This window comes from Palaemon carinicauda, chromosome 19 (assembly GCF_036898095.1).
Source record: "Palaemon carinicauda isolate YSFRI2023 chromosome 19, ASM3689809v2, whole genome shotgun sequence".
NCBI classification, from domain to species: domain Eukaryota; kingdom Metazoa; phylum Arthropoda; class Malacostraca; order Decapoda; family Palaemonidae; genus Palaemon; species Palaemon carinicauda.
The window spans coordinates 22,675,486-22,691,781 of NC_090743.1; the positions used below are offsets into that span (position 1 = coordinate 22,675,486).

At 42.8% G+C, this 16,296-nt stretch overlaps 1 protein-coding gene across 4 annotated transcripts in view; it reads left to right on the forward strand.

The window, feature by feature from the left end:
• The window catches only part of Su(z)12 (Polycomb protein Su(z)12), a 134,140-nt gene that overhangs the window by 65,119 nt on the left and 52,725 nt on the right, over nt 1-16,296 (forward strand). For all 4 annotated transcript variants that reach the window (XM_068393291.1, XM_068393293.1, XM_068393290.1 and 1 more), the window contains exons 6-8: nt 983-1,166; nt 10,336-10,767; nt 15,920-16,104. In XM_068393291.1, the coding sequence (XP_068249392.1) occupies nt 983-1,166; nt 10,336-10,767; nt 15,920-16,104 (801 nt within the window). The remainder of the gene's footprint in view (nt 1-982; nt 1,167-10,335; nt 10,768-15,919; nt 16,105-16,296) is intronic.

Genomic DNA, 16,296 nt, shown 5'->3' on the forward strand with positions numbered 1-16,296 from the left:
TACTTAGAGAAACAGGAGGCTTACATTTGGAAAAGTAATTGATCAGATTTGATTTGTAATAACTATACTCAGCTAGGAATGCAGCCCAAAGATTTTATCCTTCAACTGAAAATAAAAAGAAAAAATTGACAATGAAACAAACACTCTGGTACAACCCAGGATCCTAAATGGTGGGCTACCCTTAAACCTGCACTGTAAAAGTGTATACATTACTTAAGAATTCATCCTTGACTTAAACCAGATTGCTCTGTCACTCAGTGTCCAAAGATAAAGGCTACCCTTTTTATGGGCCGATCTGTTTGACAGTAAGCAGCGTAATGAGACTTCATCTTCCTCATTCCTGTTGTTCTGAATTCTCTTTATTTTTATTTTGTTTCATATATTTTGATGTAAAAATTTCATACAGTGCAGAATGTTTAATCTCGCTTTGAAAATTGTAGTGTATTATCTTGATCACAGCATAATGTTTCTCTCTATGTATATATTGGCTATCCCCATTTTCATAGCTTTTATTAAAAAAATACAGTAGTGGTATTGGAATCTTTACTAAGTTGAACTCAATTAGGATGGCGACTTAAAACCAGTGTGCATAGGAAGGGCATACGCCTGGTGAACTTAGGTGGTGAAAGTTGGTATGGATTTCCAAGTTTAACATGTCAATAATTCAATGAAATGTTTTGTTTGATTGCCCTATCACATATTTAGTTATTTTAGAACTGGATATTGGGAAACTTGATGAATGGGACTTTACATTTATATTGCTTAGTCTTTCGAGTGTAGTTGGAAAAGCTGCTGCTGTTTTTTTTTGTTTTTTGTTTTTTTTCATAACGTCAGGCTCGTGAACTCTTAAGAATTTTTCCTATTTGCTACTGAGAATTTTAGTCATCAGTAATTTTATATGTAAGTGATATCGATTGCCGGTATTGTATATGAATTGACAAGAACATTAAAAATAGAATTGATAATAATTTATTTTTTATAGGTATCAGTTGGAACGCAAGATGTTATCATCAATCCCTCAGAAGGGGAAGGAGGACTTGGTATTGGTTGTGGTAGAACTGCAACCATTAGCATCCCAACACACAGCTTTATGGCTAATAATGGTCATCAAGTTAAATCTTACATTTTAGTTTTTCGTGTATCGTTAGTACATGACCAGGAAAATGGTGAGTTGCATGTAGTTCTGTTGCTAATTGTTATTTATGTTTTTTAATTGATTTTGCATTTATACTAGATTTAATAGTTTTTACGTCCATTCCTTAGTAAACTCTGGAATCATGTACAGTATAACACTGGATTACCTACTTCTAAATTTAATTGTATTTTAGTTATGTTTAATTTTTATACTAATAGGATTTCTCTCTACCCCCTCATTACATTAATTATTAATTTATCCCTTCAATTTATTTTCTTTTGTTTTGTAACTTTTATCTAAATATTTTCATCTAATTATTTCTCTTAAATACTGTTTGTTCCGTAACTGGAATACAAACCATGCTATTTAATAGGGGTATTACTTTAGGCGTAGCTGAAATGACGAGCCATTAAAATTTAATGAGGGTTTACTACCCACACCGCCAGTTAGCAGGGGTAGGGGAGGGTAGCTTGCTGTCTCTCCCCCCCCCCTTACACACACACACACACACCTGTGCTTGAGCTCACTTTGCTCTAGGCTTGGATGGTAGTTGGACGTGTCCGCTGTCATCACCGCCGCTCATTGGCAGCCATTAATGCTTTTTTGCGTTCTCTTTGACAGTTTTGTGTGTGAAGTTGGCCTCTGCTATTATGCGCTCCTGCCCTGGATTACCCGACCGCCCCTGGGGAACATTCATGTCGGCGGTCGAGACCGATCCTCACGCCCTTTGTCCTTACTGTAGGGGCCAACGGTGTGATAGCGATAACAAGTGTAGTGAGTGTATGGAGTGGTCTACCTCCCAGTGGGAGAGGTTTTCGCGGCGACGGAAGAAGTCCAAACGGGATATTTCTCCTTCGAAGGTTTCTTTGAAAGGAGAAAAACCCAAGCCCTTTTCTTCTGTTGCTCAAACCTCCTTCGAAGCTCCCACTCGGTCGGTCTCTTTCGAGAGACCGTCGAGTGGTAGCGTAGACGGTTGTACTGTTTTCCAAACTCGGGGTTCGAGAGATGGCGTTGCTTCCCATAGCGAAGCAGCCCCACCTCTCTCTCCGGGGGAGGATTTGTCACATCCCTTTGTTTCAGCTTTGGTCTTCCTTGGGGCTTGAGGGTTCGCCCTTCAAGAAAGTCTTACTTGACTACATCTGATTGGGTGTTGCTGTCAAGCAATCACCGCCTCCGGCAGAGGTTGATCTTCTGTCGATTGTCGACGTTGTGGTGTCGGAGGTATCCAATGCGGTATCACCCATCACCTCTGCCTCTTCAAACCCTACGGTAGCTGACGGCTTAGTTTCTCCCGATCCTGTTCAACCAACGAGGGAGAAACTAAGTCCAACAGTCTCTCCTGCTGGTGTTTCTCCCCCTCGAGGGAGTTCACTTACAGAGACTCCTCTTCGGAGGACTGCAGAAGGTCAGCTTGCTGATCTAACGGCCCCCAGAGGGCGTATTTGTCGCAAGGCTCGCCTTCCTCTTCGCCAGAGAGGCCTTCCTTCACCTGCGGTGAGGAGCCGCCTCTATGGTTCTACATCTACGTTGCAGTCCCCCGCAGAGGATCCTCGTCATCGATCACCAACTGTTCCTGCTTTGGTCCTGGACCTTTCTGCGGATCGTTCACGATCTCCTTCGGTGGAAGGTCGTCCTTTCAAAGGACACGTTGACCTTCCACCCGACAGACCTGCCGACCTGCCGTCGCCTTTCCTGGATGCTGATGCGCGCTACGCGCCAACGAAACCTGAGTTCCATGTTTGTCAGGCCTCGTCAACTAACCCTAATACAGGGCATCAAGGCATATGCGCCAACGCGTGCATACTTCCCATACTCTCTATGCACATAACCATGAGCATACGCGCCAACGTTCTCCTGCACGCCGGCCTTTGCCTGAGCAGATAGACATACGCCTACGCCCAGCTGCATGCCAACCCTCACCTGCGCGTCAGCGCTCTCCTGCGCGCCATCAACCTCCTGTGCGCCAGCGCTCTCCTATGCGCTAACGCTCTCCTACGCGCTAACGCTCTCCAACGCGCCAGCGCTCTCCTATTCGCCAGTGATTTCCTGCGCGCCAGAGCTCATGCTCTCCTGCGCGCTCACGATCTTCTGATCTGGGCGCTGTTGGGAAGTCAAGGTTGACTTCTCCCACGCGTCAACGCCCGCCAGCTCGCCAGCGCACCAACACTTGCCTACGCGCCAGCTTTCTCCAGCTCGCCATCGCGCCAACACTCTCATTCACCTGCACGCATCCATGAGGATACGCGCGCCTTCGCCCATCCTCTCCTGCAGTTGCGCTCCCTCATTCTGACGCACGCCCACAAGACGCGCACCCACGAGCAGCACAGGCTTCAACTGCGCGCCAGCGCGCCAGGGTTATCTCTCCTGCGCTTGCGCCCTACGACTACTTCAGGGACACGTAAACTCTTACCCGCGCACTCAACGCCCTGATCCTGCGCGCCCAGGTGCGCTCGAATATTCTCCCACGCACCAACAGTCTCCCGCGCGCCCGTGCGATTCCCAGTATTCTCCCTCGCGCGAACACCATTACGCGCCCCCTCGCGAGTGTCAATATCCTCCCGTGCGCGAGACTGCTGAACAACGCATGGCAAGGTTAGCATCGCCTCATTCCCCTCCCTGCAAACGCATAACAGCGCGTATTTTAGCGGAAGGGAAACATCTAGAGGGGTCCAGGATCCCTAAACCTTTCCAGGCGAACCCACCTATGAGAACTCCTCCCAGGGATTCTTCAATCCCTGTTCCTTCAAAGGGGGTGTTTGACAGCGCCTCTGTCAGCCAACAGCCTTGGTTCGGGGCACTAATCAGAGCCGTGACACAGGCGTTCAAGCCTGTTTTCTCTGAATTAGGACGCAGATCCTTGGCTGTTTCTACCCCTTTGAAGAGAAAAAGAGGAGTTCCGGATGCAGTAACTTCTCCAAGGGCTAAGTTGACTCCACGCAAGCCTTCGAGGCAGGTTCCTTCTTTCCCCCAGACTATCTCTCCTTCCCTGTCGGACGAGGACTTCCCGTCCTCAGGGGAATCACGTGAGGTGAGACTTTCCCCCATCGCACCAATGGGGGAAACCTCTCCTCGTGCTGAGATGTCTTCTCAAGTGGGGGCTGGAAGGAACTTACCATCTTCGTCAATGTTGGAGTCCTACATCCTTCCCAGGAAGGAGTCTAAGGACTCTAAGACATTACCAAAGTCCTCTACAAGGACTAGGATGGAGCCAACTAGCCACTCGGATAACGTCCGCGACTCTCCCCAAGAAGAGCCTTTGGGGACAGGAGACTTCGCTGCAAGTCCGACGTCAGGAGGAGAACAGCAAGAGTCAGAACATGCATTTTGGCAAGTTCTGACTCTAATGAGGGCTCTCAACGGATTTTGCGACCCAGAGATCCCTCCTCGAGAGGGCAAGGACACGGTCTTGGACCGTGTGTTGACCGTGTGTTCGGTACTCAGAAACCCTCTAAGGCCAGTGCAGCTCTGCCCTGGTCTCAAGGGGTTAAGAGTACCAGAGACAAGATCGTTGTACAGCTCTCCGAGATGTCCTCCTCCAACCGTTCCAGTGCCACCAACAAGCTCCTGCCACCTCCTCGCATACAGCAGAGGAGATACTTTGAGATCGAGTAGCCTTGTTTAGCTCTTCCTCTCCACCACTCGTTGGAAGAGCTTACCAGGGGAGTCCCTCTTGAGAGAGACTCCAATCGGCAGGTCTCATTCTCGGCAACCGAGATCCTTAACCAGGAGAAAGTTGCGAAGTGTGCTATGCAAGCCACTTTGTGGCTCGACATCTGGTTAGGGACCTTAGGTATCCTGATACGCTCTGAGGATTTCTCCAAAGAACGTACCAGGAAAGCTATGGAGACGTTCCTTCTCTCAGGCACTCGCACGATCGAGTTTCTGGCCCACCAAGTCTCGAACTTGTGGGCAAACACCATCCTGAAACGTCGGGATGCGGTGGCTGAGAGATTCCATCAGAAGGTCCCTAGCACCGAGATTAATAGACTCAGACATTCTTCTTTAGAGGGATCCATCCTGTTTGAGTCTAAGGATGTGGAACAGGCTGCTGAGAGGTGGAGGAAGTCTCATCAAGACTTCCTCCTTCATAGGGCTTTAACATCTAAGCCCTATAAGCCTCCAGCACCACAGCAGTCCCGTCCAGCCAAGACCACTAAATCGACGACAGCAGCGAAGACCGTGGTGTCTAAGCCCTTTCCTGTCAAGGATAGGAAAGGCAAGAATCCTAGAGGGAGCAGTCGAGGCCGCAAACGTTAGGATTGGCAGTCCCCCTGCATGTCCACCAGTGGGGGATGCCTACAAAGTTGCTCAGACACGTGGAAACAACTCTGTAATCAGTCAGGGATATCGCGTCCCGTTCACAACATCTCTACCTCCCCTGACGACGAATCCAGTGTCATTGAGTTCCCTTGCCATAGGATCGGCAAGGGGCCAAGCCCTTCGGGCAGAGTCCAGACCCTGTTGAAGAAGGGCGCTCTCCAAGAGATCCTCGATGAATCTCCAGGCTTCTTCAGTTGACACTTTCTTTTAAAGAAGGCATCTGGAGGCTGGAGACCAGTCATCGACCTCTCAGCTCGGAACAAGTTTGTCAAACAAACTCCGTTCAGCATGGAGACGGCGGACACGGTCAGACTAGCAGTGAGACCGCAAAACTTCATGTGGTACACTGGACCTAAAGGACGCGTACTTCCAGATCCCAGTCCATCCGTCTTCAAGGAAGTACTTAAGATTCAGCCTAGACAACAAAAAGTACCAGTTCAAGGTGCTGTGTTTCGGTCTCTCCACAGCACCACAAGTTTTTACCAGAGTGTTCACCCTAATATCTTCATGGGCATACAGGATTGGCATCCGTCTCCTCCGTTATCTGGACGACTGGTTAATCCTAGCAGACTCGGTGTCATCCCTTCTTTAACACCGGGACAAACTTCTGGGACTTTGCCAAGATCTGGGGGTCATGGTAAATCTCGAGAAGTACTCACTGCTGCCCACTCAAAGACTGGTATACCTAGGCATGATTATAGACACCAATCTCCACAAAGCCTTCCCATCAGACGACAGGATAGCGAGGCTGAGGAAGGTCGCAAGTCCTTTTCTTAGACGAGAAGAACTTCCAGCCCAATCGTGGTTACGTCTCCTCGGTCACCTTCCATCGCTGGCTTGTATAGTTCCCAACGGTCGCCTCAGGATGACATCCCTCCAGTGGCGACTCAAGTCCCGATGGAATCAAGGTTACGATTCCCCGAACGTTCAGATCCCTATGGGACCTGCGGAACGGACGGATCTCCAGTGGCGGGTGGCAGACGAGAACCTACGAAAAGGAGTGGATCTCCTCGTCCTCCCCCCAGATTTGATGTTGTTTTCGGACGCTTCAAAGAAAGGGTGGGGGCCCACGTGCTGCACCACACGACCTCAGGCCTTTGGTCAGAGTCAGAAAAGTACAGTGAACCCTCGCTACTTCGCGGTTCAACCATCGCGGATTCACCACTTCGCGGATTTTTTCCATAACCCATATATATACAGTATATATATATATATATATATATATATATATATATATATATATATATATATATATATATATATATATATATATATATATATATATATATATATATATATACAGTATATATATGTGTGTGTGCATGTATTTATGTATATATGTAGGTATGTATATGTGTATACATATAAATATATATATATATATACACACACACATATATATATATATATATATATATATATATCTATATATCTAAAGTAGGAAGATGTGATGTAGTTCTAAGGGAAAAGTATGGGAAATATGTCTGGGTAATAAGCAAAGCTCTACCTCCAGTTTGTTTCTACATTATGATCAGAGATAAATGTAAACAAAACATTGGTTGCCAGTTTTTATCGTGCTTTTTAGCATGTTTAGGAAATGCATGATATAAAATCACCTTTAATATTTGTGCCTGTTTTAGTTTAGGGTACTGTAGTACATGCATTAAGTGTTCTGTACATTAAAGGGTAGTTTGTTAACAGTACTACGTACAAGGGAAGGTTTTAAAAGTCTGAATATACATGTTGAATAAATAGGTAAATATGGTGTCACTACTTTCGCGGATTTTCACCTATCGCGGCCGCGACTGGAACCTATCTACCGCGATAAACGAGGGTTCACTGTATCTCCATGTAAATCTCCTAGAGATGAAGGCCGTCTTCCTGGCCCTTCAACATTTCCAACAATACCTGGCAAGTCACTCTGTGGTGGTGATGAGCGACAACACCACAGTAGTGGCCTACATCAACAAACAAGGAGGTACTTTTTTGCAGCAACTATCCCATGTAGCAGTAGAGATATTGAGATGGGCCAAAATCCACTCGATACCACTATCGGCATGCTTCATTCCAGGCAAAAGGAAAGTGCTCGCCGACAATCTGAGCAGAGCGTCTCAGATAGTGAGTACCGATTGGTCTTTGGATCATCTAGTAGCCAACAAAGTCCTGACTTTGTGGGGTTCTCCGACTGTGGATCTTTTCGCAACGGCCCTGAACTTCAAGCTCCCGCTGTACTGCTCCCCAGTCCCAGACCCCAAGGCTCTCTGACAAGATGCTTTCCAACAACGGTGGGACAACATCGACGTTTACGCCTTTCCCCCGTTCTGTCTGATGAGGAGGGTACTCAACAAGACCAGAACATCGGTCAATCTTTCAATGACCCTCATAGCTCCGCTATGGGATCACGCGGAATGGTTTCCGGACCTTTCGCAACTCCTAACGGAGCTACCAAGAGAACTTCCTCCACGACATAATCTTCTCAAACAACCACATGCCAACATCTTCCACAAAGCCGTAGCTTCACTACGTCTTCACGCCTGGAGACTATCCAGCATCTCCTCTATGAGAGAGGATTTTCGCAACAAGTTGTTGTCAGGATGTTTGGGCACCTGCGAAAGTCATCTGCAGCAGTCCACCAGGCAAAGTGGAAAGTCTTCTGTGGTTGGTGTCGTGGAAGGGGTATCTCTCCACTCGATGCCACTATTCCAACAATAGCGGAGTTTCTCGTGTATTTGCGGGAAGAAATGCGCCTTTCAGTCTTGGCAGTGAAAGGCTATCGCTCAGCCTTGAGTCTAGCTTTCAGGCTGAAAGGAATGGACATTTCTTCGTTGTTGGAACTTTCTCTACTGATACGTAGTTATGAACTTACCTGCCCTCAGTCGGAAGTGAGACCTCCCCCATGGAACGTGGTTCGAGTTCTCAGGTCTCTTAAGAGACCTCCCTATGAACCATTACGCCAGGCATCAGATTGCTACCTAACCTGGAAGACGGTGTTCCTGCTAGCTTTGGCTTCGGCCAAGCGAGTGAGCGAACTTCATGGTCTCTCGTATGATATCGCCCATTCAAGGGGATGGGGTGAGGTAACGTTCAGCTTCGTCCCTGAGTTTATTGCTAAGACTCAGAATCCTGGAGTGGCGGATCCTCGATTCGACTCCCTCCGGATTTCTAGTCTGTTCTGTAACAGATGACCCAGACCATCTCTTACTATGCCCAGTGAGGAGTTTGAGGCTATACCTCAAAAGAACAGCTGCAGTCCGTCCTCATGTGCCAGCTCTATTCATCAGCACACTAAGGACTAAGAGGAGGGTCACCAAGAACACCATCTCTGCATGGATTCGTAGGGTCATTGATCTGGCCTTGAATCCAGATCCTCCTCCGTCACGTCGCCCTAGAGCACATAATGTCCGGGACATAGCTACATCCCTGGCCTTCAAAAGAAATTTCTGTGAAGCTGGTTCTTCAAGCTGGGGTGTGGAAACGTCAAACAACGTTCACAGCCCACTACCTGCAATATGTGACCCACAGGAGGCTTGATACGTTCTCTATCGGCCCTGTGGTGGCTGCACAACAGCTGGTTTAAAACCTCAAGCTCCTTATTGGACAAGTAGCAGAAGGTTGAGGGCATTGTTACCCGGTTTTAGTCTGCATGAATGAAAAGGTTTGACTGGCCCTTATTCTTTTCTTCATCATCCCCTCTCTTGGGGAAAGCAGCTTCCCGGGTTCTCTGCATAGCTGACCTCAAACCACCCTTGTGTTCCTAGTATTAAGTTAGTACTGTTACGTCCCTATACCCTGGCGAGGTGGTATTGGGAAAGTCCTAGTCTACAAGTTTCCATCTAAAGAACTTCAGAACAACTTCCTAGGACGAGTCACACTTTTTCATACCTTCACACACAGCTTGCGTAGGCAGCAGTCCTTGCGTAGCAAGGTTCTAGCGAGGTGCAGGGGCTCCTTATTTCTTGGGTGCTTACACACTCAGATTACGAGCCCCCGGGCAAAGCCAAAAAGCCAGAACTGGCTGGGACGTCCACCCTTCCTAATGGGCGAGTCACCCCTATTAAATAGCTTTGTTTGTATTCCAGTTACGGAACAAATGACAAATTCGTAGGTAATTTGTATTTTTCCTAACTATACAAACCTTAGCTATTTAACCAAACTTGTCCGCCAGCCCTATCCCCCTTGAAGTCCTACTTCCAAGCAAATTGAGTTCAAGCACAGGTTGTGTGTGAGGGGGGGGGGGGGTGTAGCAAGCTCCCCTTTCCTACTCCCTCTAATTAGCGGTGTGGGTAGTAAACCCTCGTTAAATTTTAATGGCTCGTCATTTTAGCTACGCCGAAAGTAATACCATTATTAAATAGCTAAGGTTTGTATAGTTAGGAAAAATACAAATTATCTACGAATTTGTCATATTTAATTCATTTCTTTATAATGGATTGCAATAATTTCAATATAAATAATTAGAATGAAAAACAAACCTTCAGTCCACATTTGGTACAATATTATCATATACTATCTCATTTTCCATTCTTTTTTGTAACTGTGATTATAGTTATTAATCACAATTAGAGTTTAGTTTGGTAAAAAAAATTCTGACATCTGTCTTTACAGTATATAGTATTTAATGACACCAATTAATAGTGTACATCTCATTATAGATGTTAGGCAAGGTTCTGTGTATCCTCTCTTTGACCCCAGCTATATTACTTTATGGATTATTGCAGGTTTTTAATCAATTCCCTTTGGTATCCTTCCACCTATCTGTCCAAATTCTTTTTACTTTACTTGCTCCAATTTTAACATTTTGTTTGTAAACAAATGCTTTGTGTGAGACAAAATATTACTGTTTGCAGAGCAATATTTTAATGTATCCTTTTCTCTTTCAGCTGGGGAACCTTTATTAAAACGCCGCCGTATAAGTCGAAGTTCCTCCCAGGACTGTCAGGATTCTAATATTCCAACCAATGCCATGAATGGTGATACTCATGGTGGTGTTGGTTCAGTTTATTGTGGAGAACTGGTTATATTTGACCGACATGGTCGATGTTTACTCACACCTGGACAGTATGATTTAGTGCTAGATTTTCATTCCAATGACTCTTCTCAGTTGTGCAAATCTAGCCCTAAAAAGAATGCCAGTTGGGAAAGCATCGATACATTGAAAATGGATTGCTTTAATAATGATCCCTTGTTAAAGTTTTCCCTATCTTGGAATAATGAGAGTGCTGCATCATCTATAGAACGTCCAAGACTTAGACCGTTGAAACCGCTTGATGTCGTATTGGCCAATAATGCATCCACTAAACCTAAGCCTCAAGGTTGGTATGTTTTAGTAAAATAATAGAATTTAAGCACATTGATATATTTTTACTAATATTGCCAAATATTTATATGCTATATGCTTTAAGCACAATCTTGACAAGAAAAAGAAAAATTGAGTTTTATCTCTGCAAATTCAAATGAATCATCGACTGTTTCGCTGATGAAGACTTTTTTTTCCCTCGTTGCTGGAACATCTGTGTTTTTCCTTCATTGCGTTCAGTAGGGAATATAAGTGATTGCAACTATAAAAGATATTTTGTTACGTATCATTTCTTATATATCTTGATGTGTTTTACCCAAATTAGAATGCTTCAAACGAGGTGGTCTTTTGATTATGATGAAATATGCTCTCTTACTAACATTATGGCATAGACCACATAGCAGCTCTTCTAGGAGGACACTCCAAACTTAAACTATTGTTCTCTAGTCTTTGGTAGTGTTATAGCCTCTGTACCATGATTTTCCACTGTCTTGGGTTAGAGTTCTTTTGCTTGAGGGTTCACTTGGGATTGCTGTTCTATCTTGGATTTTAAGTAAGCCTGTCAGTCTGTGATTGTTTACAGATCTCACATTGGTGTGATAAAATAAAATTAGCATTTGTTGGTAACCATTAGCAATATGCTTCTTGTTGCTGGTTGGTGACCCATGGTTTTCCAGAGATTGAAGAAATTAATTGGATTATGGTATAGACAGGAGTTCAGTTTGGTATTGTTGTCCTCTACTGATTCTTATTAAATTTACTAAACTGAACTTGTTTTACAGAAGGTATGTCATCCTCTCCAGATTCTGTTAGAGTGATGTTCTCTGCCAGTCAGTGTAAAACATGGCTTTATCAATTTGGTTATTCCTATGAAAATCCCCTATGTTTATATTTTCTCTGTTGAAGATTCTTAAATGTTGATGCCTATGCTAAAATTAAAAGATTTTTGTTCTTTTTCCTTGGAATAGCCCTACCTCTCTAGTGGAGTATTTAGATTATATGAAGGTGTATGGCAATATTTGGGTGTGGGTGTGTTGCACATACCTCCGTTGTGTTTCAGTTCTCTCGTTGCCATGTTCAAAATAGTCTTTCTGCCCTGAGCAGATTTGTGATTTGTTATTTAGAAATGCGTTATTAATTATAGTAGGTTGATAGGGGCTTTCCAGTGTTGCTTGTTCAAAGGATATACAATATTGCTGGATGATAAAGATCCTCACTTTTTTTGTCATGTGACAGGGATTAAAATGTGATTTGGATAACCAATGTGAGGAATGTAGTACCAGAACAGGTTCTCTTATGAAGGAATATGTTCAGTTAATGGCTGACCACAAAAAATTCCAGTCGTAAAAGATAATTGACTTTTAGTTCAGGGGGCTCTCACAAAAAGACTAGGCTAGTTGACTTCAGTTAGTTCAATGGAAACTCGTAAAAAGAATGGGCTAGTTGATTTCAGTAAGGGTATTACCAAGCCTGCTGGAGTTGATAATAGTGAGCCTCGTAAGGTTTAAAGAGGCAAACGAGCCTTTGCGAAAAGGCAGAAATTCTAGCCTAACCTGCCCTGTTCCTAATGCTTGGCTAACTCCTCAAGTTATGCATAGTAGTTCTGGTGTACCAGTCATTAAGGGTTCTGTTGGTACACAGCATATTATAATAAGTAGGTAGCCTCTCCTCGAGCCTCTCTCCTTCTCTCTCCTTCAAATTACTTAATTTCCTTCTCTTGCCAAATTCTTGCTTTTCCTCGATCTAGTAGTCTTTCTTAAAACCCCTGTATTCTGAGATAGAAGACTGGACAGGCAATCTAGATCTTATTATTCTTCCACTTGCTGAGGTAAGGGGTCACGAGCAACCTCTTTTTATATATTTATCAATAACATGATATATCGGGTGGTTCATGTTGAACGGAAAACGCAGGTTTTGAATAATTCTTTCAAAGCTTCGGTGGTAGCTGAGAAATGGTTGCATCAGGTTTTAACTGGCAATAGGGATCGGCCTGTTGTAAGCATGGCCATTTATCTCAAATATTCTCTACTGGCATAAACATGAGTGCTATTACCTTAAATGTTAAAATGAATCGTTTGCCTGGCTCCGGCACAGTGGTTATAGTGGTAAACAAAAGGAAAAGGCTGAAGATTCCAATTAAAAGATTTTCCAGTGCAAGATACTGGACATGATGGTGATACAGAGGAGGAGATTGACTTAGATGTTTTATTGTTTTCAGTGTTTAAGAAACTTTAAGGAAAGAAAGTATCCAAATAGATTAACTCTGGTAAATCCTGATGATGCTTATTCTATTATATAGTCTGACTGCTACTTCTAGGGCAACTTGTACAACAAAGTTTTTAAATCTTTTCTGAGATAGCGGCAATAAACTGTTGTCGCAAATGGAAAAAATTCTACTAATTCTTCCTGTCTGTTATGGCTTCCTTATCATTCTCAAAAGCATTCATTGATTTATAAAAGAAATCAATTGTCTAATCTTGTTATTGCCCCTATTAAAGCTAATTATCTAGTCTCTTATTAATAGGATAAAAGGAAGTCGTTGAATGCAAGCTTTTCAAATAGTTTGACCAAAGAAATGTTTACTGACATAAGAACAGGGAGTATAGACAAAGTTTTTTCCTTTACATAATCTGTAGTAGGGGATATTATTTTAATCTTTTGGAAGAAAAGTTTGCAGGTCACCCAAATGTTCATCTTTTATTAGATTATTTAATCGGTTTAGATAGAATGATTTTAGATTGGTCTGTGGTGACTTCGGTCATGGTAGTAGATTTTGTTAGTAAATGTCGGGGATATCTGAGCTCCCCTTTGGTTGGGTCTGTGTCCAATGCACAGATACTCTCTATTTACTTCAGTATTGATGGTTGGGGCGTTGTCCAATGCGGGGATACTTCTATATTTACATCTATATTGAGTCCCATATTAGATGTTAGATGAAAATATGGTTGATACCTATTCTCCATACCATTTTGTGGCTGCTACTCACAGTTTTATTTCTGTACCTCCAAGGGAGTTTTCAAAAAAGTAATAGACCTTTGGTATTTCACTGTAACAGAAGTCCTAACTGAAGTATCAACAATACAGGCCAGTCTTATAGAAAAACACACCATTCTATTCCAGGAATTCCAGGTTTGTGGGAAGGTTTTCCCACTTATTACGTTTGGGAAAACCTTCACCAAGAATTGTGTGTCCTATTTGTGGTAAGAGAGAGATCGAATTCCTCTTTCCTCCAATCCATCCTTGTCAAAAGAACTCCTTCCCTTTCCAGGTTATCTGAACTCTTTAGCAAAAGCTCATCTATTAAAATTAGAAATTACAAAACTTCTTGGGAAAAAAGTGATAGGGTTTTACAACAGGTTGTTCCTAGTGCCTAAGACTTCAGAGGTTAGATGCCAGTACTGGATGTCTCAGTTCTAAATACATATAGTTCTCATGAAATTTTTTAATGGAAACTCCTTTAAGAGTCCTAGGAGCAGGAGAAAAGGAGATTGGATGTTTTTGATAGCCTTAACAGACACTATGACAATCCTATTCATCTGGAATCAATGTCATGTCTTTGGTGTACGAACAGGTGAAAGATATATCGGTTCAAGTGCTTGTGTTTCGGTCTCAGGGCTCCTCAGGTATTCACCAGAATGATGGTTCCCATCTTGTAAAGGCTGAAGTTTTACTGGGCATCAGAGTTCTGGTGTACCTAGGCAACTTTATGATTGAGTGTGTCAATAGAAAGTATCAAGTTCAACAACTTCTGCTATTTATGTTATTGAATGTCCAGGCAGAGGAGTTATACAGACAAGACCAACTCCTGCCCATGGAATATTACTTAATCCCCAAGTCTTCAACTGAATATGGAAGTTTTGGTGAAGGCCCAATTTGGACATATTTTTCATGTCTCTCAACTGAAACCTTGGCACTTCCTGCTCTACAGTCTCGGACCCTCTGACAGGGCCATTGAACCCCATGTTTCAGGATTGGTTGAACCTTGGTTTTTATGCCTTCCCTAAGTGCATGATGGTAAAAAAAGTCTTGACCAAATTAAGAGCTTTGACCATTGTGAAGATTACCTTCATGCTATTCTTGGCTCAGAGAGAATGGTTTTCAGTAGTGGTGAAATTCCTTATTTGCCTTATATTTCAAGGGTATATTAATAATTTATGAATCGTATTGTATGTTACGTCCCTCGATTATTGCGCAAGCAATACAGTATTAGCTTGAATGTATGGGAGTTCGTACTTGTTCATTATCTTCCCTTTAATTTTCCTCATTTATGGTTAGGGAAGATAAAGGTATACATAGCTGTGTCTAGTAGATGTACCTTTGCATTTTTAAGTTTCCTTCTTTATTTTACTAGGCCATCCTTCATTGTAGAAGAAAGTACTAGGAACAAGCAATTACTCTTAAGTAAAGGGACATGCAGTGTCCCTGTAGACCCTAGCTGCACTCACCTCTATGCCTTCTACAAAACCTCCATTCCTGATTCCTTTCTTCCATCATACCGTCCATCCTCTTTTAACTATGGCTTATAGTATGACCACTAGGATTTACTTCCCAGTTGGAATCTGGCGTTGATCAGCAATTGGAACCTGCTGTTGATTAGCCTCTCCACCTAAATTTGATACTCAGCATATGAATAGTGGGGAAGGTTTATTTTAATTAAAGCACAAATAAAATCCAAGCTCCGTTGTTTTCTCTATCTTACATCAGTCTCAAAGTCATAAAAAGCAATACATTCTCCCACCTTCCCACAATCTAGTGGGCTCAGAAGCAAACTAAAGATATTTACCTACAAAAGTTAATGAAAGGTGCAAAATCTCAGAAAATCTTTTTTTCCACCTTTTTTAATTGTGAAGATTGTGTGTGAAGTATGAAGCATATGAATATAAGTTAATTATTGAAATGTAAAATTTTATGAATATTTGTTTTTCCAGTGTTGGGTGCTACAGTTAAGTGAATTTAATATAAATTGTCTCATGAATTGAGACTCTCTACTGTAGTGATATTTTGTCAACTGCATTATTCATTTAGAGAATTTCAAACTTTAGTTTGAGCTGCAATGTACTGTAGTAGAACTTTTATTGTTAATGAAATAATTATGAAAAAAAAGTCTCAATTATTGTTTGTGGTGTAAGGATTTTTTTTCATTTGTTTCTCCTAACTTATTTTTACAGGAGTGGCCAGCCCAGAAGCACCACAGTTAGTATTATATCAATTTGTATATAACAATAACAGTAGACAACAGACAGAAGCAAGACGGGATTTCCATTGCCCTTGGTGTTCGCTGAATTGTATGGCCCTCTATTCCCTATTAAAGCACCTGAAGCTGTGTCATGCTCGGTTCTCTTTCACTTATGTGGTAAGTACAATACATCTTTGTAGAGGAACTTTGTTGAAGACTTGTTGGACTAATAACTTTATCAATGCAACCTCAATTGATCTTAAATCTTAATGGAAATGAATTTATCTAAACAGTTTAACAGTGTGTACCAATGTCATGTGATTGTTTAGATACTGCAAAATTATATTGATTCTAAAGGTGTTTAGATAC